General features: G+C 58.6%; 1 protein-coding gene across 4 annotated transcripts; it reads right to left on the bottom strand.

Moving 5' to 3' along the window:
* Positions 1 to 379: 379 nt before the first annotated feature.
* IFNAR1 (interferon alpha and beta receptor subunit 1) lies at positions 380 to 19,449 on the bottom strand. 4 transcript variants are annotated; one of them, XM_045579828.1, is made up of 12 exons: positions 18,684 to 18,816; positions 16,364 to 16,487; positions 14,930 to 15,111; positions 13,905 to 14,059; positions 13,678 to 13,828; positions 10,355 to 10,469; positions 5,616 to 5,812; positions 5,381 to 5,523; positions 4,433 to 4,583; positions 3,287 to 3,438; positions 1,628 to 1,862; positions 380 to 1,567 (listed from the first exon to the last, which is right to left on the bottom strand). In XM_045579828.1, the coding sequence occupies exons 1-12, from the start codon at positions 18,763 to 18,765 to the stop codon at positions 1,557 to 1,559; spliced, it is 1,698 nt and encodes a 565-aa protein (XP_045435784.1). In that variant the 5' UTR covers positions 18,766 to 18,816; the 3' UTR covers positions 380 to 1,556. The 4 variants fall into 4 exon arrangements, with proteins under 4 accessions (XP_045435784.1, XP_036288660.1, XP_045435783.1 ...); XM_036432767.2 differs by lacking the exon at positions 18,684 to 18,816 and adding an exon at positions 19,280 to 19,449 and having other exon boundaries at positions 380 to 1,862; XM_045579827.1 differs by having other exon boundaries at positions 380 to 1,862; positions 5,616 to 5,782; positions 18,684 to 19,026.
* Positions 19,450 to 25,415: the final 5,966 nt, after the last annotated feature.

Below are 25,415 nucleotides of genomic sequence, written 5' to 3'. Positions count from 1 at the left end.
ACCGGAGCCCTGACCACGTGGGACGTGAAAGGGGCTCCCACGTCCACCTTGCCCACGAGCCCCTACCGAGACCTCTCTCCTCAGCCAGAATGTCTGCTCCACCAGCTGCTTCCTTCCCGTCTTCCAGCCACTGCTCCTCCCTCGCAGGCCCCTCTGCGGGAGCGAGCTCCGGGAGCGGCCACCAGGGGGCAGGACCCAGAGCAGGCACCTGCCCCAGGCTGCTCCTGCGGTGGGGATGGGGAGGGTGGGGAGAGGAGGGGGCAGGGAGGGGGCGCTGCGGGGCACAGGCTCTGGCCCAGCCCCTCCCTTAGGGAATTTGGTGAAGGCCCAGGGGCAGCCCGCTGGTGTATGGAAGTTGAAGTTCAAGCACAACAACCAATCAGCTTTGCTCCAGTTTAATTAGTTTAATTATATAAAACTATTTACACCAACAGGGTTCTGGGCAAAAGTACAAATGAAATTACTGGTACAAAAGTTTTGCAAAGAAATATGGGTATGTCTTTCCAGAACGCAGTAAACATACAGATGCTGTCAGAAGCGCCATGGGTTCAAACCTCCTGTTTCCTCCATGCCATCACGCTTCCTGCCTCCTGTGTGCAGGCCCTGCTCCGAGGGCAGGGGGGGGGGGCGACCGGAAGGCCCTGCTCTGAGCCCGGCCTGGCGGAGAGGACAGACAGCAGACAGACAATGCAGGATGCGCCAGGCCGCTGGGGCGGGGCAGGGCGGGGGGCGGGGGGGTGCCCCTCCGAGTCCCGTCCCGGCACTGCCCTGCGGCCGCACAGCTGGGACAGGGCAGGCCCGGGCTGTATTGTAAAATCGCGCTGTGTGGGCGGCCGTGCCCAGTCAGACCGAAGCTCTGAGCTGAGCCAATGGGACCGCGCCCTCAGACGGGTGCACACGCGGGGTGCGTGCCCGGTGTCAGACCGCATCGCCGCTCAGCTACACTCATCCACACGCCCGTCCGGGCCGCGCCCAGAAGCCTCCCGGGCACCCCAGGTGCCGTCTGGCCTCCCGAGACCCGTCGTGCTGGGCTCCTGAGGGGGTTCCTGGGCCCCGAGCCCATGGTTTTAGAAGAAACCCCGCCAGCTGCCAACGGGCCGGTGCTGAGCTCACCGGAGGCTGCAGGCACCCGGCCTGTCTGCTGCCCGGCCGCTGGCCCGAGGACCACAGAGGCCCTGAGCCCGCGCCCCATCTCAGCGACCTGGCCCCCTGGTGCGCTCCCTCCGGGGCCCGTGGGCAGGCCGCACGGACACTGCCCAGCCCACGGGGCCACCAGGCGGGGCGGGGGAGAGGGGGCCTTCCAGAGCGAGTCACCCTCCAGACGGCGTCTCAGAGGCCATCTCCCCGGTCTGCGTCCGGGCCGGGCACCGCCGGGCACCAGCAGTGGACCCGGCAGCACCAGGCCTTCCCGGCCCAGCTGGCACCGCCTCGGCCCGGAAAGGCCCTGCGCTCTGTCACGGCGTATGGGGCGGGCAGCGGGTCCTGTTCCCGCAGCTTCACTGCCACCAGGTGGGGGCGTCCTCACGGCGAGGACCGGGGACCGGAGGTGTTTCCGCTCACAGTCCCCGGGGGCCGGGCCCCCGGGTCACACAGACCTCCCGCCCGCAGGCTGAGCGCGCGACCAGCCCGGCCCCCGGCGGGCCCAGCTCCTCGCCGCCCTGGCCGCCGCTCCCCGCGCTCCCGTCCTCGATGGAGTAGTTGCCCGAGTCCTGGCTGGTCTGGGAAGCGTACGCCTTGTGGTCCTCGTCCCCGCGCGTCCCGCCTGCGGAGCGGGTGTCCGCATTCTCGATGACGCAGCACGGCTCCGTCCGCTCCACGCTCGCGGGCAGCAGCAGGTTCTTCAGCGGCTCCTCGGGGAAGTACTGGGCGAGGAGAGGAGAGAGGAGGGGAGGGGAGGGGAGGAGAGAGGAGGGGAGGGGAGGGGAGAGGAGGGGAGAGGAGAGGAGGGGAGGGGAGGGGAGGGGAGAGGAGAGGAGAGGAGAGATGCTGTCAGAGGAGGAAGTCTGCGGCTCTCACAGCCGCAGCTCCACAGCGGTCGGCTCCCAGCACGTCCGTGCAGCACGGCGCTCAGAACCACCGCCAGGGCGCCCGCACACGCGGTGCTGCCTGGCCCTCGAGGGAGGGAGTGACGGTACTGGAGACGGATGCACCGCACTGGCGGGCAGAGGCCGAGGCCAGACAGCGAGAGCCGGGGACTGCGGGCATCTCACCGTGAAATAACAAAACCGAATATCCACCCTCAGAGCTCCAGCCGCACAAATGGTGAGTTAATGCTGTTCGGCCAGGACCTGCTGTTCAATGAGGAGCAGCTGTTCAATGAGGATGAGCTGTCAGTGCTTTGGGAGCGGGCAGGAGGGGCAGAGTCTGGAGGGAAGGTCTGGCTGGGCCCTGAGAGGGACACCCCGTGCCTCCCCGGTCTCCCCGTTCACAGCCTGCCGGAGGCATCATGCCCACCTCACAGCCAAGGGCACGCCAAGGGCACGCCAAGGGCACGGAGCTTCACGCAAACCCTCAGCTGGCACCGCTCAGCGGCTGCGCCGCCGCCAAAGCTGAGGCTGCGCGGTGTCTGGGACCCGCCCGGCGGAGGCTGGGCGCCCTCCTCAGTGAGCGCTCTGGCAGCACCTGACCTCACAGGCCCCCCACCCCCCCCGCAGGTGACGGGAAGGGCACCGGCTGCCGGCTCACGTTCCCGCGTTTGCCCAGAACCCGGGCGGCTCTGAGGACCGTCTGCCTGCGAACCACTCGCGACAGTGACAGCCGCCTGCCCGCCAAGGCCGCCCGGCGGCCATCCCACGGCCCTGGGCGCAGACACCGGCCCATGTGTCCCGGACGGCAGGGACCCGCTCCGGAGGCCCCGCAGGACAGCACCCAGCAGGGACCCGCTCCGGAGGCCCCGCAGGACGGCACCCAGCAGGGACCCGCTCCGGAGGCCCCGCAGGACGGCACCCAGGGACCCGCTCCGGAGGCCCCGCAGGACGGCACCCAGCAGGGACCTGCTCCGGAGGCCCCGCAGGACGGCACCCAGGGACCCGCTCCGGAGGCCCCGCAGGACAGCACCCAGGAACCCGCTCCGGAGGCCCCGCAGAAGGACAGCACCCAGCAGGGACCCGCTCCGGAGGCCCCGCAGGACGGCACCCAGGGACCCGCTCCGGAGGCCCCGCAGGACAGCACCCAGGGACCCGCTCCGGAGGCCCCGCAGGACGGCACCCAGGAGGGACCCGCTCCGGAGGCCCCGCAGGACGGCACCCAGGGACCCGCTCCGGAGGCCCCGCAGGACGGCACTCACCTCGCCGAGGGCGGAGGGCGGCTGCCCGGCCGGGAAGAACACGTAGTGGGCCAGCTTCCCCGCGGCGGCCAGCGCGCACAGCACCAGCAGGGCGGCCAGCGCGGCCAGCGTGGCGGTGAGGCCGGGCGCCAGCCGGGCTCCGGGGCCGCCTCCTGGAACAAGCACAGCACCGTCAGCGGTCCGCCCGCAAACGCCCAGAGCCGCGCTCCAGGCGAGCTCGCGGGGAGGAAGTCTGGTTCTTAAAAGTTTATTTAAAAATGTCTTTTCTTGATCTCAGAGAGGAAGGGAGAAACATCAATGATGAGTTTCCCCCTTCCTCTGGGGAGCCTGCAGCTTGGGCCTGTGCCCTTGACCAGGATCTAACCTGGGACCCCTCAGTCCACAGCTGATGCTCTATCCACTGAGCCACACCAGCCAGGGCAGGAAATCTATTAAGTAAAAGTCTACTTAATAGCCTTAGAAACCCCTCTGGTGGCACCGCGCCTACACCACCTGCTGGCCATGGCGTTCATAAGAGGGGCCTGGGAGGGCATCCGAGACCAGGGGGAAGGGCCAGCCTGACACAGCCCCCGACACCAGAGCCACCCAGCACCACACACACACACACACACACACACACACAGACACACACACACACACACACACACACACACACACACACACTCGGCTACACGGGGACAGTGCCGGACGCGAGAACAGACCAGCCCCGCGGAGCTGGCGGACTCCCGGGACAGCTCCACTGCGAGCCGGGCAGGGCGCTGGCTCCCGCTCGGGGCGGCCACCCAGGAAGCTGGCGGTGGCGCGGGTGGAGTGAGGGCGTCAGACACTGGGCTGCGGGGGCCTGTTTTCCAACCCCGGAGCCTGAGCTCATCAGACGCCTCTGCAGCGGACGCAGCACTGCTTCTCGGAGCGGAGTGATTTTGATGAAGGGGCATTTTTTTTTTTTTAAATCCTCGCCCAAGGACAGGTTTCCATTGGTTTTTAGAGGGAGTGGGAGAGCGGGAGAGAAATATCTAAGTGAGAGACGTCAATGGGTGGCCTCCCGCACGCTCCTTGACCAGGGCCCGGGCTGGGGATGTGCCCACAACCAAGGCCCTTGCCCCCGACGGGAATCGAACCCTCTCAGGAGGAGCGCGGGAGCCGCACCTGCCGCGGTCCGGGCGCACGCCGTGTTGCTGGGGCCGCTGTGCTGGCTCCGGGGCCCGGCCGCCAGCAGCGCCCGGGCGGCCGCGCAATATACCGTCCGCGGCCGCAGGCCGGGCACCGGGAAGTCGGTCCTCTGCTCCACGATCGTCCTCTGCAAGACAAGCGCCGGGGAGCTCAGCCACGGCCTGGACGGGGCGTCCACTCCCCAGTTCTCTGAGACTCCCCCAAGGCCGGTCCCCACGGCCGACACGGCTCGGGAGAGACATGCGATGGACAACACCACGACCGGGCCAGTCAGCGATGCTGCCCGAAGAGCAGTGTTTTCAAGTTTAACTGAACAGGTTCTCATTGGCTTCAGAGGGGAGGGTCGGAGTGGGGGACAGCCACGATGAGAGGACGGCTGTGCCCGGCCGGCGCCCGCCCGGGGCGGAGGGCGACCGCGGGGCAGGGCTCCGCGCCCCGCTGACCGCCGGCAGGCAGGGTGTCTGTCTCTCACTGCGTGTGTCGGGGCCGCTTACAGAGCCGAGGACAGTGCCTGGGAAGGACCGGACAGAGAGCCAGCGGAGCCGGAGCTGTGGCTCCGGGAGAGAGAGGAGGGCCCTGAGCAAGCTGCCCGCCGCCCCCGGGAGGGACAGCGGGCCCACAGAATCTTAAAGTCTAAACGTTTCCCTATAATCTTAGTCTCTTTAAAAATACATTTGTATGGACTTCAGAGAGGAAGGGAGACAGAGAGAGGGAGAAATAATGAGAGGGAATCACTTAAGGGCTGCCTCCTGCACGCTCCCTCCTGGAGATCGGGCCTGCACCCCGGGCCTGTGCCCTGACCGGGAATCAAACCGTGACCTCCTGGTTCATAGGCCGACACTCAATCACCAGGCCACACCGGCCGAGCCACGCTTTATTTCCACTTAATTAAACTCAATTACAAAACTGCACTAGTCTCTTTACCTCTGTGTTCGTAGTGTTTTCCCAGAAACGAACTTCGTAGGTGAGCAGGTGCTGGAGCTCGGTCTGGTTCCGGAGGCCAATGGCGACGTGGAGCGCGTGGCTGTCCAGGGCCTTCAAGGCCACGACCGGAGGCGGGATGGTGGCTGGGAGGAGGGCAGGCCCGGGGTTAACGGGGTAGAGGACACCAAGGACCTCGGGCTGAGGAATTAGAACCAGAGCGAAAACGACGGCTTACCTCGTCGTCCGGCATCGAACTTCCACTCCTCGGACCACGAGGACGAGCGGGCGCCGTGGGAGGCCCGCACACGGAGGTAGACCTCCCTCCAGAGCAGGCCCGGGGGCAGGGCGCAGCGGGCCCGGGGCGTGTGCTCGCAGCCCTGCACGTGCGCCCACTTCTCCGGCCTGCGTCCAGGGACCCTTTTCAGATAGGAGCTTTCCGGACAGACAGACGGTTTGTGTTCAGTTCCAAACACCTGGCTGGTACGTGTTTGCACGGAGGGCTAGTGCAGGCAGCCGCCCTGTGAGGGCCGGCTGGAATGCGGGACCAGTGCTCTCAGGAAGTGGGTGCCTGGGGCGGAGCCGTGTCACAGAACACACACACCTTACATCATCCATGTCACAGACACACACCTTACATCATCCATGTCACAGAACATACACATATCTTACATCATCATCCATGTCACAGAACATACACATATCTTACATCATCACCCATGTCACAGAACACACATATCTTACATCATCCATGTCACAGACCACACACCTTACATCATCCATGTCACAGACACACACCTTACATCATCCATGTCACAGAACACACACCTTACATCACCCATGTCACAGAACACACACCTTACATCACCCATGTCACAGAACACACACCTTACATCATCCATGTCACAGAACACACACCTTATATCACCCATGTCACAGAACACACACCTTACATCATCCATGTCACAGAACACACACCTTACATCACCCATGTCACAGAACACACACCTTACATCATCACCCATGTCACAGAACACACACCTTACATCACCCATGTCACAGAACACACACCTTACATCATCCATGTCACAAAACACACACCTTACATCGTCATCCATGTCACAGAACACACACCTTACATCATCATCCATGTCACAGAACACACACTCCTTACATCATCCATGTCACAGAACACACACCTTACATCATCATCCATGTCACAGACACACCTTACATCATCCATGTCACAGAACACACACACCTTACATCATCATCCATGTCACAGACACACCTTACATCCATGTCACAGAACACACACACCTTACATCATCATCCATGTCACAGAACACACACCTTACATCATCATCCATGTCACAGACACACCTTACATCCATGTCACAGAACACACACACCTTACATCATCCATGTCACAGAACACACACCTTACATCACCCATGTCACAGAACACACACCTTACATCATCACCCATGTCACAGACACACCTTACATCATCCATGTCACAGAACACACACACCTTACATCATCATCCATGTCACAGACACACCTTACATCCATGTCACAGAACACACACCCCTTACATCATCCATGTCACAGAACACACACCTTACATCATCACCCATGTCACAGAACACACACCTTACACCGTCATCCATGTCACAGACACACCTTACATCACCCATGTCACAGAACACACACCTTACATCATCCATGTCACGGAACACACACCTTACATCATCACCCATGTCACAGAACACACACCTTACATCACCCATGTCACAGAACACACACCTTACATCATCCATGTCACAGAACACACACACCTTACATCATCATCCATGTCACAGACACACCTTACATCCATGTCACAGAACACACACCTTATATCGTCATCCATGTCACAGAACACACACCTTACACCGTCATCCATGTCACAGAACACACACCTTACATCACCCATGTCACAGAACACACACCTTACATCATCCATGTCACAGAACACACACCTTATATCACCCATGTCACAGAACACACACCTTACATCATCCATGTCACAGAACACACACCTTACATCACCCATGTCACAGAACACACACCTTACATCATCACCCATGTCACAGAACACACACCTTACATCACCCATGTCACAGAACACACACCTTACATCATCCATGTCACAAAACACACACCTTACATCGTCATCCATGTCACAGAACACACACCTTACATCATCATCCATGTCACAGAACACACACTCCTTACATCATCCATGTCACAGAACACACACCTTACATCATCATCCATGTCACAGACACACCTTACATCATCCATGTCACAGAACACACACACCTTACATCATCATCCATGTCACAGACACACCTTACATCCATGTCACAGAACACACACACCTTACATCATCATCCATGTCACAGAACACACACCTTACATCATCATCCATGTCACAGACACACCTTACATCCATGTCACAGAACACACACACCTTACATCATCCATGTCACAGAACACACACCTTACATCACCCATGTCACAGAACACACACCTTACATCATCACCCATGTCACAGACACACCTTACATCATCCATGTCACAGAACACACACACCTTACATCATCATCCATGTCACAGACACACCTTACATCCATGTCACAGAACACACACCCCTTACATCATCCATGTCACAGAACACACACCTTACATCATCACCCATGTCACAGAACACACACCTTACACCGTCATCCATGTCACAGACACACCTTACATCACCCATGTCACAGAACACACACCTTACATCATCCATGTCACGGAACACACACCTTACATCATCACCCATGTCACAGAACACACACCTTACATCACCCATGTCACAGAACACACACCTTACATCATCCATGTCACAGAACACACACACCTTACATCATCATCCATGTCACAGACACACCTTACATCCATGTCACAGAACACACACCTTATATCGTCATCCATGTCACAGAACACACACCTTACACCGTCATCCATGTCACAGAACACACACCTTACATCACCCATGTCACAGAACACACACACCTTACATCACCCATGTCACAGAACACACACCTTACATCATCATCCATGTCACAGAACACACACCTTACATCATCACCCATGTCACAGACACACCTTACATCATCCATGTCACAGAACACACACCTTACATCATCCATGTCACAGAACACACACCTTACATCATCCATGTCACAAAACACACACACCTTACATCATCATCCATGTCACAGACACACCTTACATCCATGTCACAGAACACACACACCTTACATCATCATCCATGTCACAGAACACACACCTTACATCATCATCCATGTCACAGAACACACACCTTACATCATCACCCATGTCACAGACACACCTTACATCATCCATGTCACAGAACACACACACCTTACATCATCATCCATGTCACAGACACACCTTACATCCATGTCACAGAACACACACCCCTTACATCATCCATGTCACAGAACACACACCTTACATCATCACCCATGTCACAGAACACACACCTTACACCGTCATCCATGTCACAGACACACCTTACATCACCCATGTCACAGAACACACACCTTACATCATCCATGTCACGGAACACACACCTTACATCATCACCCATGTCACAGAACACACACCTTACATCACCCATGTCACAGAACACACACCTTACATCATCCATGTCACAGAACACACACACCTTACATCATCATCCATGTCACAGACACACCTTACATCCATGTCACAGAACACACACCTTATATCGTCATCCATGTCACAGAACACACACCTTACACCGTCATCCATGTCACAGAACACACACCTTACATCACCCATGTCACAGAACACACACACCTTACATCACCCATGTCACAGAACACACACCTTACATCATCATCCATGTCACAGAACACACACCTTACATCATCACCCATGTCACAGACACACCTTACATCATCCATGTCACAGAACACACACCTTACATCATCCATGTCACAGAACACACACCTTACATCATCCATGTCACAAAACACACACCTTACATCACCCATGTCACAGAACACACACACCTTACATCATCCATGTCACAGAACACACACCTTACATCACCCATGTCACAGAACACACACCTTACATCATCCATGTCACAAAACACACACCTTACATCATCATCCATGTCACAGAACACACACCTTACATCATCACCCATGTCACAGAACACACATATCTTACAACAGATGAAGACACGGAGGCCCAGAGAGGTCACACAACCACTGTCAGCAGCAGCAGCGGGCAGAGCCAGCGCTGGTATGAGATACCCCTTCTCCAACAGTGCAACCGACACCACGAGCGCGGGGACCGGCCAGCCGGTGGGGGGGCCGGCCAGCGGTGGGGGGCCGGCCAGCGGTGGGGGGACCGGCCAGCTGGTGGGGGGACCGGGCAGCGGTGGGGGGCCGGGCAGCCGGTGGGGGGGCCGGGCAGCCAGTGGGGGGGCCGGGCAGCCAGTGGGGGGGCCGGGTAGCCGGTGGGGGGGGGGGGCGGGCAGCGGGGGGGGGCCGGCCAGCGGTGGGGGGCCGGCCAGCGGTGGGGGGCCGGCCAGCGGTGGGGGGCCAGCCAGCGGTGGGGGGGCCGGGCAGCCAGTGGGGGGGCCGGGCAGCGGTGGGGGGGCCGGTCAGCGGTGGGGGGGGCCGGCCAGCGGTGGGGGGGGCCGGTCAGCGGTGGGGGGACTGGCCAGCGGTGGGGGGCCGGCCAGCGGTGGGGGGACCGGCCAGCCAGTGGGGGGGCCGGGCAGCCGGTGGGGGGCTGGTCAGCCGGTGGGGGAGCCGGCCAGCCGGTGGGGGCTGCAGGAGCACAGCCAGCGGGCAGCAGGTGAAGGGGCGTGCGGGCAGAACTTACTTGAGCCACTGGGCTTGAAACGTCACGTTGTCCCATGTGTAATCCCACCTGAGGACGTAGGTCTGGTTTTCCAGAACGACCTTCACGTTTTCGGGAGCAGGCAGCTCACTTTCCACTGGAAGACACGGAACACACAGAAGCATGTCTGCTCGAGCGAAATCCCCGTGGCGCGGACGCTCCCGGGAGGGCGTGTTGCGCTCACTGCGTGGTCTGTGCTCGTGCTGCGTGTCCACGCGTGCATGGCTATGCCGCCTCGTGAGAGGATGGGAGGCCTGTGTACCGCTGACGTACATGGCGAGCCTCGGCGTGTCAGCGGGAATAAGTGCTGTCACATGGACACAGCAGGACCTTCTTTAAAACTTAAAGCTACAGAGCTGACAGAGAACCAACATGGCGGCCTAGGCAGACACTGTGCTTGCTGCCTCTTACAACCCATCAAAATGACAACTAAAGACAGAACAGCGATCATCCAGAACCGCGGGGAAGCTGGCTGAGTGAAGAACGTGCATGAGACTGGTGGGAGGTGTGCAGGCGTGGAACGAGCTGGCACCCCATGTGCCGCTTTTTCAATGGGAGGGAGATACATGCTCCAGCTGCCTCTGAACTCCAGTTCCAGGAGAGACTCCGGGGACCCAGTCACTATGGGGAGAAACTGGACTGTCTGGCATTGGGACAGGAATGCGAGGACGGCTTTCTTTCACACAGAAGTGCTGGCAGCAGCCGTTGTTCCTGCACTGAGACCTCACCAGTGCAGGGCAGACTGGCGGCCATTGCTGAGACCCTAACCCACCCAATTTACAATCCCGCCCAAGCTGTGCACAGAAGCTTTAGCATAGGAATGGCCTGTCGTTTCTCAGCTTGAAACCTGTCAAACAAGCTGCAGCTGGGTCAGGGAGCCGCAGAGCTATCAAAAGAAGACCCAAGGCCGCACCAGCAGCAGTCTACCTTGCTTCACAGCCGGGCTCTGTCTGGGTACTTCCAAACCCAATACAAAGAGGAGGAATCTGGAGATGTCTCTGCAGCTTCTGCTGGGTGGCCTCAGGCAGTGGCTGACTCGGCACCGCCTTGAAGATCCAAGAGCCAGTACACCCAGTGGTCATTATGAGACCATATCAGATTACAACTCTTCACATCCATAAGTGACACACTCAAGGGGCAGACTCAGTGAGCAACAAAGCCCCACAGAAGCAAGTCCTGCCCCATAAGGGTGTCTCCTGCACAGCAGCGCTCCCATTGTAGACAGATGATCCTCATATTCAATTGGCCTGGAAGACAATTCCTCCCAGTGATTCCAACAGCAATCAGGGCTTAACTACAGCAAGACTGTGCACACAGCCCACAAAGGGGTGCACCAAGAGTGTCCACCTCAGGTGACTGGGGAGGCTGAGCCACTGGGTCCTATAGGACACCTACCACACAAGGCCATTCCACCAACTCAAGGACACTTAGCAGCTACCCAGTACATAGAAACAAACACAGGGAAGCAGCCAAAATGCAGAGACAAAGAAACATGCCACAAAAATGGATAAAAGCAAAATACTGGATATAGAGTTCAAAACTTGGTTATAAGGTTACTCAAGATCTTCTAGAAACCTCTGAGGAACTTAGTGAGACCTTCAAGGATCTTAGTGAGAATGCCAAAAAAATGGAAAAGGACCAGTCAGAAATTAAGCATACACTGACTGAAATAAAGAATAATATATACAGAGATCCAACAGCAGACTAGAGAATCCCAAGAATCAAGTCAAAGATTTGAAATACGAGGAAGCAAAAAACACCCAACTGGAAAAGCAAAAAGAATCCAAAAATATGAAGATAGTGTAAAGAGCCTCAGGGACAACTTCAAAATTATGGGGGTGCCAGAAGAAGAGAGAGTGCAAGATACTGAAAACCTATTTGAAGAAATAATGACAGAAAACTTACCCCACCTGGTGAAAGAAATAGACTTACAAGTCCAGGAAGCACAGAGAACCCCAAACAAAAGAAATCCAAAGAGGACCACACCAAGACATGTCATAAATAAAATGCCAAGGGCAAAAGTCAGAGAGAATATTAAAAGTAGCAAGAGAAAAACAGTTACCTACAAGGGAGTACCCATACGATTGTCAGCTGATTTCTCAACAGAAACTATCCAGGCCAGATGGGAATGGCAAGAAATATTCAAAGTGATGAATAGCAAGAATCTACAACCAAGATTACTCTACCCAGCAAAGCTCTCAATTAGAATTGAAGGTCAGGTAAAGGGCTTCACAGACAGGAAAAAGTTAAAGGAGTTCATCACCACCAAACCAGGATTACATAAAATGCAAAAGGGTATTCTTTAGGAAGAGGAAGAAGAAAAAGGTAAAGATAAAAAATATGAACAACAAATATCTACCAACAAGTGAATCTAAAAATCAAGTGAATTAAAAATCTGATGAATAGAACAGACTGGTGAATGTAACAGAATCAGGGGCATGGACAGGGAGCGGACTGGCAATTCTGGGGGGGAGGGGGTGGGGGGGGTGCGGGAAGAGACTGGACAAAGAGTTTACACCTATGGATGAGGACAGTGAGGTGGTGAGGGCTTAGCGAGAGGTGGGAACCGGGAGGAGGGGTACTATGGGGGGGGAAAGGAGGGACAGTTGTAATTATCTGAACCATAAAGATCAAAACAAAAAACAGAACCACTGCAAGTCCACACATGCTGACGGAGCCAGCCGCCTGCTCGCTGACCAATGGACACGGGAGGGAGGCAGGAGAGGAAACCACCACTTCACACCCTGCCCTGTGGTTTGACTTAAAAAACCAAGCACAGCCCGGCTGGCGTGGCTCAGGGGCTGAGCATCGACCTGTGAACCAGGAGCTCAAGGTAGGATTCCTGGTCAGGGCACAGGCCCGGGTTTCGAACTCCAACCCCAGTAGGGGGCGTGCAGGAGGCAGCTGATCCGTGCTGCTCTCTCATCATTGATGTTTCTCTCTCTCTCTCCCTCTCCTTTCCTTTCTGAAAACAATATTTTAAAAAATAAACTAGTAAATCTTTAAAAAACAAACAAAATCGCACAAAGTATACTATATTTACAATTAAAATAAACCTGAGCTCCCACCCTGACCTGAATTGTTGGCAAGGTGTCTCTGATGAGATAAATCTCCCGAGATGTTTCCACGGTAACACTTTGCCAGAAGGCAGCTTTGGAGGCAACCTGCCATGGCCACCTGTTTGTGGTTCTGACCCACGTTTGTGGCTTATATAGCGCTTCTAACCGTCCACTGAGCCACCCCGGGGAGCTCAGCACCCACCATGCAGGGCGCCCGCCGCCCGCCCGCCCGCCTGCCCGGCTCACCCGGGGTGCTGACGCAGCGCGCAGGGCTGAAGGCCGCGGGGTTCCGGTGCAGCAGCAGGCGCGCCTGCGCCGTCACGCAGTAGGTGGTCTCCGGCAGCAGCCCGTGGACTTTGATCCTGGGGTTTCTGGAGCGCAGGGTTTTGTTCCACGCCTGCAGCAGAAGCGCGGCCGAGCGTCAGGGCGAGCGTCAGGGTGGGCCGGCACCCGCCGCCGGGAGGCCGGCTCACCTGCGGCCCCGTGGCATTGCCCCAGATGACCACGCTGTACACGAAGCTCCCGCGGTCCAGCTGCCACATGCCGTCCGCGGCGCCGGGCAGCGAGATGCTCACCGCCACGGCCTTGTCTTCGGCTTCCAGGTGGACCTCCGGGGGGCCGATCCGAGCTGTGAGACCGGGACTCTGTGAGCGCCATGACCACGGCACCACGCACCCGCCCTCCTCGGTGCTCCGCCCGAGCCTCCCAGCGGAACACTGTTCCCGCGAGCCCACTGCCTGGGGGAAGCAGAACCCTGGAGACACATGTGTGACAGGCGTGCTGTAAGGAAACATGACGATTACACAGGCACAGAGGATGAGCGAGGGACGTCAGGTGAGTTAGTCAGTCAGGGGGGAGCCTCCGAGACGTGACCGAATCGGGGAGCTACCACGCAAACAGCTAGGGGGAAAGTGTGCCCCAGCCGGGCACTCGGGCCCAGGCCCTGAAGATGGGCAGGAGCTACCATGTTCAGGAGACGGGAGGGGCCTGGAAGGGCTGCGTGGTGGACAATGAGGCCAGAGAGGTCACTCGTGGCCAGGCGGAAGGAGTCTGAGGGCCGTGATTGGATGAATGCTATGATCTGATTTATATTTGGGCCCAGCCGGGATGGCACAGTGGTTGAGCATCAACTCATGAACCAGGAGATCACGGTGTGATTCCCGGTCAGGGCACAGGCCTAGGTTGTGGGCTTGATCCCCAGTAGGGGGCATGCAGGAGGCAGCCAATCAATGATTGTTTCTCAACGTTGATGTTTCTATCTCTCCCTTCCCCTCTGAAATCAAGAAAAATGTCCTATAAAGAGCTGGTATGCTAATTAGACCGTCTGGATGACCCTTCGGATGACCTTCCAGGCGAAGATGGGCTGTGGGGGCCAAGCCAGGGCATGGATCCGTGCACCGGGCCTCCAGTGTGCGCACGAAAGAAGAGGGAGCTCGCTCGTCCTGCAGGGGGCGGTGTGGGGAGCAAACGGCCCGCCACTGCATCCAGCGGCTCTCACCTTGCTGGTATGGGACAAACGGGTCAAGCTCATGCCACGGCGAGGTGAGGCCTCCGTCTTCCGCTCTTACTCGCAGTCTGACTTCCTCGTAAGCATACGGGTGGAGGGAGGAAAAGTCGCAGGTGGCACTCGTCACATGTTGACACCCAGGCAGTTCTGTCCAAATATCCACCATCCCGGGTCTTCAAACGAAAAGGCAAGAGAACGCGTGAGCGACCGTCTGAGCACGGGAGCGTGCGGGACGGTCCGTGCACACCGCATGCAGCTGGCTCGCGGCCACTTCTACTCCCTTTCTGTCCTGCTAACATGTTAGTGCCCCTTCCAGCTTTTCAAGGCAGACAGACGCAGGCTCTGGGTCACAAAGGCGGTCTGAAGGAGTGACTGCTAACCACAAGGTTCTGTAAGTTTGTGGGGGAAGCAGAGAGAATGGCCCTCGAGCAGAAGTGGACGGTGCTGGCAGCAGCTGTGCCCGCTGCCCCCACTTCATTCCTGGGCCTTCTGCTCCTCTGGGGAACCCGGGACTGCGGCTGATGGTCCTGCTGGTCTGCTCCCAGGAGCAGCCACCGGCCCCAAGAGAGTCCGAGCCTCCTCTGCCCTCCCACCGAGACCCCTCTGCCTGCTGACCGCCTCCTGCTGTCCCCACGCCGGAAACAAGGGCTCACAGGAACTCTCACTAACAGCGCCCCAAATGGACTCAGGCGCAGGCCGTGCTGGGGCAGGGTGGGCAGTGGAGGCAGCGAGAGGGGGATCCACTCTGCCCAGCGGCCCTGCACCTGGGAACTGGTTTGAGAGGCACTTGTCCAGTTCAGTCCACAGGCCCAGCGTTGGCTGGTTTTGGGATAACATTATAGACTTCGTTTTAAAGATGCTTATGACAACAGAAACTAGGAATGGTACCCAAATAACATTGGTGCTGACCCCATTTCAAGTCTACCTTATTTTTTAAAAAGGAAACATTTAAAAAATTACCAAAAATAGCCCAGCCGGTACAGCTCGACCCATGACCCGGGAGGTCCCGGTGTGGTGCCCGGTCAGGACACAAACACACGGAGCTGCCGACGACACCATCCAACACGGACACGCGGAGCCTGGCGGAGGCCTGTGTGCTCTCCTGCCCTCCGCGGCCGCGAAGCTCCCGCTCCGGCCGGGTCCAGGCACCGGCCGGGCGCCCGGGGCGGAGACGGGGCGGCTGTGGGCTGAGCTGCCGCCATCGCCACCCCCAGCCCCCTGGCGGCAAAGCCAAAGAGAAGTTCCACCACCTCTCAGTTTGCCGAGACGAACCTCTGAGGATTATGTGGACATAACATCTCTCTAAGAACTGGGGGAAAGCCTCAAGTGTTCCAGAAATCGGAACAGAAATGGCGGCATCAGAACTATAAATTGCTCAGAAGCTCTGCCGCGGACACACACACACACACACACACACACACGTACACTTGGTAATCTGCCGACACAGCCACGGCCCCCGGGGGCTCCCGGCTCCGGTCCCACTGCAGCGTGAAGATGTCATCGATGATGTCGACGCCCACATTTTGGGGAGGTGCTAGTCCTGTGCCCCCTGCACAGGGAACAAGAGAGAAGAGTCACAGACACACTGCAGACAGTAGGATGTTCCTCGCCCCTCCTCATCGCTATGAGAGCAGGGAGACATGGACATGTGACAGAGGTCAGTGTACGAAAACCCAAGACCGCCACTGACTGCTCCCAGCACGGGGCCGTCAGCTAGCTACCTCTCCGCCTGAGGGCCGGGAAAGATGGAGTGTCTTTAACCTGTAAAAAGCGTTGTATGTCAACTGTGGGTATATCCCCGTGACGGCGGAAAACCAAAGGGAAAAAGTAGGCTTTGTCTCTTTAAAAAATAATATTTGTACTGACCTCAGAGAGGAAAGGAGAGGGAGAGAGAGAAACATCTGTGATGAGAGAGAATCATGGACCGGCTGCCTCCGGGCGCCCGCACTGGGCATGTGCCCGGACCAGGAAGTGCACCGTGACCTCCTGGTCCATAGGTCGCCATTCACCCACGGAGTCCGGCCGGCTGGGCTGGCTTTGTCTGAGAGAATGTTCTCTGTACGGAGTTTGTGTCTGGCCGGGAAGCCACGAGACGCCAAGGAAACCGCGCAGAGACCGGGTCTGCACGGTGACCTGCCGGCCACGCCCTCAGGCCCTGAGAAGTCAGGGAGCCTCCTGGGCCCTCAAGGGCTGCAGAGGCCCACTTTCTTGCCTCCCAGCGCACCCCTCCCACCGCTGCGTGCCCTCTCCCGTTCTCCCCTTTCTGGTAACGGCAACCCATCTCTTCTCTGACCCCCAATCCTCCTAGACCAGCTCACACTGAGCCCTTCCAGCAGCCTTCCTCCCGCCCGCAGCCCCGGCGGGCCTGGGGCCTGCGCTGCCCATCCCACCCCGACCGGTGAGAAGGCACACAGCCCGGGGCCGCCGGCTGGCCGGCTCCCACGGCCGGTGAACACAGAGCCTTTACACGCTTCTGTGTCAAACGCAGATCTCCAGCCTGAGGCCGCCCGGGGGGCAGGCAGCCCGGCAGCTCACCCGCTCAGTGCTCAGTGCCACGCTGGGCACACGGCTTCAATGCACGAAGGCATGGTTTTTCTGAGTGACAGGCCGGGTTTCAGATTTACTTCCGGTCCTGACCACGTTCCTAGTTTTACTTCTGCCAGCCCGTGCCTCCTGTAGCGCTCTATCCCTCTCCCTTCCTCTCTGTAGAAAACCAATAAAATATATTAAAAAATAAAATAAAAGTATGAGCACCGTACTTGAAAGGCAGAGCAACACGATGATCTAAGGCAGGGTTAATGCTTCATTTAGTTTTGAGCATTACTATTCCTTCGGAGAAGCAAAGTAGATTAACGGAAGGCGGGCTCTGTGCCCGATTCCCAGTCTGATTTCCCAGCTGCCTCAGGCCAGTGACTCAGCCTCTCAGCAGCACAGGCCAGGAGGAGGGCAGGGCGGTGCCTCGGGTCCTTTCCAAGGCACAGGAGTTCACACCGTTACAATACCTGGAGCGCCTGGTGTGCAGTTAAGAGCTCAGTACATGCCAGCTGCGTATAAAACTTAGTTAGCCCTGGCTCAGTAGACAGAGTGTCCGCCTGCGGACTGAAGGGTCCCAGGTTCCATTCTGGTCAAGGGCATAGGCCCGGGTTGCAGGCTCCATCCCCAGTAGGGGGTGTGAGGGAGGCAGCTGATCAGTGATTCTCATCATTGATGTTTTCTGTTTCTCTCCCTCTCCCTTACTGTCTGAAGTCAATAAAAAAATATATAAAAATAGCCAAAACCGGTGTGGCTCAGTGGATAGAGCGCAGCCTGCAGACTGAAAGGTCCCGGGTTCAATTCCGGTCAAGGGCACATGCCTTGGTTTCGGGCACATCCCCAGTAGGGGGTGTGCAAGAGGCAGCTGATGGATGTTTCTCTCATCAATGCTTCTATCTCTCTCCCTTCCCCTCTGTAAAAAATCAATAAAAATATATTTAAAAAAAAAAATATATATATATATATATAAATAAAAATAAAACTTACTTTTAGCAACTCTCTGCTAATCCAAATTAAAATTAGGATCTTTTAAAAAACGTATTTTTAACTTTTCAATTACAGATCTTAATGCACATCCTCCTGGAATGTTAATTTTACGAGAAAACTCTGGGAAAACTCCTGTTAAAGCAAACACTAGTTAATGCAAATGCCCATGGACCAAAGGAATCAGAAATTACCACGGGGGCACCGAGGCCCCCCACCGCCCACATACCATCCTGGGCCCGTGCCTGCGGCAGGGTCTGAGAAAGCCGCGCCACATTGGGGTGCACTTCTCTGGGCCAACAGTTCAGCATCTGAGTCCCTAGGCAGCCTCCCCGGACCCCGGATTCCTGCCCCAGCGGGCCACCCCCGCCCCTCGTCCCGGCTGCGGCCAGGCAGCACCCCGGGGCCCGGGCCGGGGCCGCAGGGAGGGGGCCCGCCTCCTTCGGGGCGACTTTCAGTGGGTGCGCCGGTCCCAAGTCCCCGCGGCCCCGCCTCCCGCGGGGCGAGCTCTCGCTGGTCGGAGGAGCCGGCTTCGGGGCACAGCTCCCGGCCAGAGCCGAGCGCGGAACGGCCGGCCGGCGGCCCGGCGCCAAAGAGAAAGCAGGCCCGGCCCGCGGGCTCCGGCACCGGCGCCCGGGACGGGCGGGGCCCGGAGCGGCGGGGCGGGGACGCCGGGCGGGGACCGGGACGGCGCGGGCCGCGGAGCTCCGCCGCCACCTCCTCCCGTTCGAGTCTCCAGCCCACGAGCGCCGCGGCCACGCAGACCTAGGTCCCCCGGACGCTCGTGCGGGCGCCCACCTCCCCGCGCCGGGCCCCGTCTCTCACCTGCCGCTGCGTGCAGCACCCAGGGCGCCCCGGCCACCAGCACCGCGGCCGTCACTCCCAGGAGGGCGAGCATCCTCCCGGCCGCCCGCCGGGCCGCACTCACGCCGGGCGCGCTCCTCGCCGTGCGGGCCGCCCCAGGCCGTCATCTCGGGCGGCGGCCCGGCCCGCCCCTCGCCCCGCCCTCCCGCACCCCGCCCCTCGCCCCGCCCCGCCTCCGCGCATGCGCCTCCCGCCCCCACACTCCGCCCACTTCCCTCGCGCACGCGCCGCGGTCCCTCCGCCAGGCCTGGTGCCCGCGGCGTGGATGGCGCGCGCTCGGGGTGTTAGCCTGGCGGCTCCTCCTGGCGCCCCGCTTTCCCCGCGGGGGCTGCCCACTCGAGGCCCCCTCCCCCGTCTTCCTCCTCCTTTCCCCCGCCCCTCCACCCCCGCGCCCGCCAGCCGCCTCCCTCCACCCTCCACCCCCGCGCCCGCCAGCCGCCTCCCTCCACCCCCGCGCCCGCCGGCCGCCTCCCTCCACCCTCCACCCCCGCGCCCGAGGGCCGCCTCCCTCCACCCCGCGCCCGCCAGCCGCCTCCCTCCACCCTCCACCCCCGCGCCCGCCAGCCGCCTCCCTCCACCCTCCACCCCCGCGCCCGCCAGCCGCCTCCCTCCACCCCCGCGCCCGCCAGCCGCCTCCCTCCACCCTCCACCCCCGCGCCCGCCGGCCGCCTCCCTCCACCCTCCACCCCCGCGCCCGAGGGCCGCCTCCCGGCGCCGGGTCCTCACAGCGGGCGCCGCGTGGCCACGGCGCCTTCGGGGCTCGGCCCTCCCCGCGGGCCGGGGCCTCCGGGGCGGGGAGGGCGGAAGCGGGTGCTGCGGGCGGGGAGGGCCGGCCGGTGGGGCCTGTGCGGGGCGCTGCCGGCCCGGGACCGTGGTTTCCGGGCGCCCGGCGGAGGGGCGGAGAGAGTGGGGCCCGGGCCCCGCGGGCCCCTGTCAGCCATCGCTGGGCCCGCCCGCGGACGGCCCAGTGCCGTCACCGGTGAGGAAAGAGCCAAATGGAGACGATGGACGAGGGGTGAGGGCCGGTCAGGCCTCGCCGCCCGCAGCGCCGGAGGCTGCCGGCCCGGCCCACGCGACGAGGGTTCCGAGCGAACCCGGCTCCCCCGGGGCCCCTCGGCCCCCTGACCACCCCCCCCCCCGGGTCCCGCTGGCCCCCCTGATCCCCCCCAGGCCCTCCTGATCCGAGCCCCCCGGCTCCCCCGGGGACCCCCTGACCCCTCCCCCCGGCCCCCGGGGCCCCCTCCCGGCTCCCGTGACCCCCGCTCCCCTGGAAAACCCCGGAGGAGACGGACGGAGGGAGATCCCGGCGTGTGGCTGAGTCACACTCACAAGGTTTCCCAGACGCTGACTGACTAAATCCCGTTTTTATTAAATTCCACTTCCTGTTGTCAAAGCTCTGGCGAACCGGCCGGAGTAGGCTGCACTTTCCCTTGCGGACAGCCGGCCCCAGACCGCACACCACCTGAGAGGGTTTGGAGTATGTTGCCCTGCACACACACACACACACCACAACATACCACACATACACACACACACTTACACACACACAGACGGACACTGACACACACCACAACATACCACACACACACACACACACACACACACAGACACTGACACACACACACACACACCACAACATACCACACATACACACACACACACACACTTATACACACACACAGACGGACACTAACATACTACACACACACACACTTATACACACACACAGACGGACACTGACACACACCACAACATACCACACACACACACACTTATACACACACACAGACGGACACTGACACACACACCACAATATACCACACACACACACACTCATACACAGACACTGACACACACACAGACACACACCACAATATACCACTCATACACACACACTCATACACACACACCACAATATTACCACACAAACTGACACACTCTTCTGGGCAGCTGGAGTTCTTACAGATGCACACAGTGTTTTTGGTAACAGAAATCACATTCAGCACTAACCGGTGTGGCACAGTGGATAGAGCATCGGCCTGTGGACTGAAGGGTCCTGGGTTCAATTCCTGTCAAGGGCATGTGCCTTGGTTGCGGGCACATCCCCAGTGGGGGGTGTGCAGGAGGCAACAGATTGATGTTTCTCTCTCATCGATGTTTCTAACTATCTCCATCTCCCTTTCTCTCTGTAAAAAAATCAATAAAACATTTAAAAAAAAAACCAAAAACATCCAAATGAAAATATCCCCAAGTATATTTTAAAATGCAAGAGTTAGCCCGGCTGGTGTGGCTCAATGATTTAGGGTGGACTTATGAACCAGGAGGTCAGGGTTCGATTCCCAGTCAGAGCACCTGCGCAGGGTGTGAGTTCCATGCCCAGTGGAGGTGTGCAGGAGGCAGCTGATCCATGATTCTCTCTCATCATTGATGTGTCTCTCACTTCCTCTCTGAAACCAATAATAAAATAGAGTGAGCTCGGGGGGACTTGACCTGGGCTGCACTCCCAGCTCTGTCAGCCGGGGACCAGGCTGTTCAAGCTTGTTTCCTTATGGAGGCTGTAAGAGGGCGTGCCACAAGGCTGTGGGGAGGGTTACATTCATTAACACATGTAGAGAGTTCAGTGTCTGGCATATGGTGTTCAATAAATATTGGCATACACACACATATATATACACACACAGATATATATGTATCTTTGATTTCAGCCCTCAACCATGACCTCCAACCATTGAGCCACACCAGCCGGGCTAAATACTGGCTATTTTCACCCGAGAAAGGCTCAGGGGGAAGAGTCAGTTCTGCCTGAGAAACCTGAGGGGTCACATGGCCCAGCCCTCACACTTTCCTTCTCCAGCCTCCACGGGCTGAAACCGAGAGCCTGCACTTCCAGCCCAGCTCGCCCACACTCCTCACTCAGCAGGTGCTCTCCCTCCCTGCCAGCTGCTCACCCCACTCACCCACGCCCAGAGCCGGCCTCCGCCACCAGCACCACCTGCTCCTCGCTGTACCCGCCGCCCTCCCCCTGCCCGCCTCCTGTTGGGAGGAGACACCCTTCCCCAGCTGAAGGGTAAGCTCTCCAGCTGTTTGTTTGTTTTAATTCTCACTGGAGGATACTTTTCCATGAGTGGGAGAGAGAGGGAAAGACAGAAACATCGATGGTTGCCTCCTGCATGAGCCCCCACCAGGGCCTGGGCCGGAGAGGAGCCTGCAATTGAGGTGCGTGTCCTTGACCGGACTCGAACCCAGGACCCTTTGGTCCACAGGACAATGCTCTATCCGCTGAGCCACCTCAGTTGGCTGCCTCCTGCACATTCCCTGGCCAGGGCTGGGAATTGAACCTGCAACTTGTGCCCTTGACTGGGCATCAAACCCGTGACCCTTCGTCCGGAAGCCAATGCTTTAACCGCTGAGCGAAGCAGGCCTGGCACTAAGATGGCTCCGGAGCGTCTCACCGGCGCCTTGCTGAGCACTGGGCGCCGCCTCTCGCAGCCTCCGCCCTTCCTGGATCTCCGCTGCGACCTCCTAGCTCCCACGTGACCTGCTGCTGCAGCTGTGGACAGACGCAGCCTCCGATTCGTGATGGTAGGATGCTCAGGGTTTCCCGTGTCTGTGGGCTGGCTCACCCCAGGAACTACCAACCTGCTCCATTTGGTTTTAAACACAATTTTAAACACTGGTGTTCACCGCACTTTGTAACTCCTTTCTGTGCTGCTGGTTTTTCTCGTACACTCAGCTCCCGTTTATACTGAAAAGGCCAAAGGTGGTTCTTTTCCTTTCATTTCAAAGCACCTAAAGTGTTCCTGGCCAGTTTGGCTCAGTGGAAAGGGGGGTTGGCCTGTGGACTGAAGAGTCCTGGGTTTGATTCACAGTCAGGGCACAGGCCCGGGTTGTGGGCTCGATCCCCAGTGTGGGGCATGCAGGAGGCAGCTGATTCATGATTTTCTCTCATCATGGATGTTTCTCTCTCTCTCTCTCTCTCTCTCTCTCTCTCTCTCCATTCCTCTCCAAAATCAATAAAAAATGTTTTTTGTTTTGCTGAATCCGGTTTGGCTCAGTGGATAGAGCGTCAGCCTGCGGACTGAAGGGTCCCAGGTTCGATTCCAGTCAAGGGCGTGTATTATACCTTGGTTGCGGGCACATCCCCAGTAGGGGGCGTGCAAGAGGCAGCTGATCGATGACTCTCTCTCATCGATGTTTCTAACTCTCTGTCCCTCCCCCTCTGTAAAAAATCAATAAAATATATTAAAGAAATGTTGTTGTTTTTTTGTTTGTTTTTTTAAAAAAAATCACCTGAAATTATTTTTTTAATCCTCACCCAAGGATATTTTTTCTATTGCTATTTAGAGAGAGAGAGTGCAAGGGTGGGAGGAGGAGGAGGAGGAAAGAGAGACTCATGGATGTGAGAGAGTCTCATTGATTGGTTGCCTCCTGCATAGGCCCTGACTGGGGCTAGGGATGGAACCTGCAACCGAGGCGCATGTGCCCCTGGGTGAGAGCTGAACCCGAGGCCCATTGTCTGTGGGCCCAGTAACCTTTTCCAATGGCCACCAGCGTGCACAGCCTATGGACACGCCTTCCGGACACGCTGCGCGCTCCCCTCGCTTGCCAACGCGGAGGCACGTGCCTGTGTTTCCCGGGAGGGAGAACAGGGCCCCCGAGGAGCGTGCGGGCCACGGGGTGTCCCGGAAGTGGTGGGGGATGGCGGAGGAGGGAGAGGCGGGCAGTCACGGCCGCAGAGCCTAACCGGGGAGGAGGCCACGGCGCAGGCAGGTGGGAGCAGAGAGGAGCGCAGGGGCGAGGCTGCAGGGGGTGAGGCCGCGGGGGGTGGGGGGGAGCACCCTGGCTGGAGCAGCAGCATAGCCGCAGCGCCCCACGTGTGTCTGAGACCCGGGGAAGCAGACTTGTCTCTGGAGGCCTTTGTCATCAACCTCGCGTCCATTTCCTTTCATTTTTGTTATTTTCATTTTTTTATTTTATTGATTTCAGACAGGAAGGGAGAGGGCGATGGAAACATCATGATGAGAGAGAACCATGGATCGGCTGCCTCCTGCACGCCCCACGCTGGGGATCCAGCCTGAAACCCGGGCCTGTGCCCTGACCGGGAATCGAACCCCAACCTCCTGGCCCGCAGGTTGAAGCTCAACCAGGAAGCCCCGCTGGCCGGCCGGCTGTGTCTTTGCTTCGCTTTGTTTGCCGGCCTCTGTGTGAGCGCCTTAGGGCTGCCACACAAAGTCCCAGGTGGGCTCCAACGAGGCCTTTGCTTTCTCTCACGTCAGCGCTGGGAATGGGCACCAGAGGCTGGTTCCCCCGAGGCCCCTCCCTCGGCGGGCAGGTGGCCATGTCGCTGTCTGCACAGGGCCTTCCTCCAGGCGCACCTGTGCCTCCCTGCCTCCCACAGGCAGCACCTCCAAACGCCAAGGGACCCCGTGGATTTGTAAACAGGGAGCAGCGGGCAGCGTCAGCTCGTCCTGGGCTCAGCCCTGCCCCTGCCCCAGGGTCCCCTTCCTCGGACTTCCTGTGAGCCCGAGCAGCTGGCCCGCTCTCCCACCCGCCAGCCTGGGCTCCTTACCCTCCCAGTTCCTCTTCTGTGGCTGCTTCGATCCCGGGCCTTCCTTGTTTCACTGTCTCCACTTTTTTTTTTTTTTTTAATGTCTTATTTATTTTTTAATATAAAAAGCAGGCATAAAATACAATTACATTTCTACAAAGATGCAACAAATTTAAAAGAAAAATCAGGGGGATGCGATTTTTGTTCAAAGGGGACAGCTGATCAAATATTTGTGATTATCTAAATCACACAGTTCAACTCAGTACAACGTCACACAAAACTCATTGCGGGGAAGGGAATCACACCCAGCACTGTCGCACAGCGCCGCCCGCCAAGAGCTTCCCGAGCAGAGCAGAGCGGCCGTGGTGTCTCCCCGCCTACGGGGAGCACAGGCGTCAGCAGCAGTGTCCGCACGGGCGTCACGGGCTCCACATCAATGGCCTTCTTCTCACAGTCACCTGGACTCGGCGGTGAAATCTGTCCCGCACAGTCTGAACCCGCACGCCACGGGCGCCCAGGTGGCACTGTCGGTGGAAAGGTCGGAGCCCC

Source organism: Pipistrellus kuhlii, unplaced genomic scaffold (genome assembly GCF_014108245.1).
Source record: "Pipistrellus kuhlii isolate mPipKuh1 unplaced genomic scaffold, mPipKuh1.p scaffold_m20_p_118, whole genome shotgun sequence".
NCBI lineage: Eukaryota > Metazoa > Chordata > Mammalia > Chiroptera > Vespertilionidae > Pipistrellus > Pipistrellus kuhlii.
The sequence above is the reverse complement of the archived record's forward strand: the minus strand, read 5'-3'. Positions and strand labels throughout refer to the sequence as shown.

Excerpts from the sequence above, each read along its gene's own strand:
- IFNAR1 (XM_045579826.1), bottom strand. The coding sequence starts at position 18,765 with ATGCTGAACTGTTGGCCCAGAGAAGTGCACCCCAATGTGGCGCGGCTT. Across the intron at positions 10,470-13,677 it reads GCGCTGCGTCAGCACCCCGG|TGGAAAGTGAGCTGCCTGCT; the intron begins GTGAGCCGGGCA and ends CGTGTCTTCCAG. Across the intron at positions 5,524-5,615 it reads GTTCGATGCCGGACGACGAG|CCACCATCCCGCCTCCGGTC; the intron begins GTAAGCCGTCGT and ends CCCTCCTCCCAG.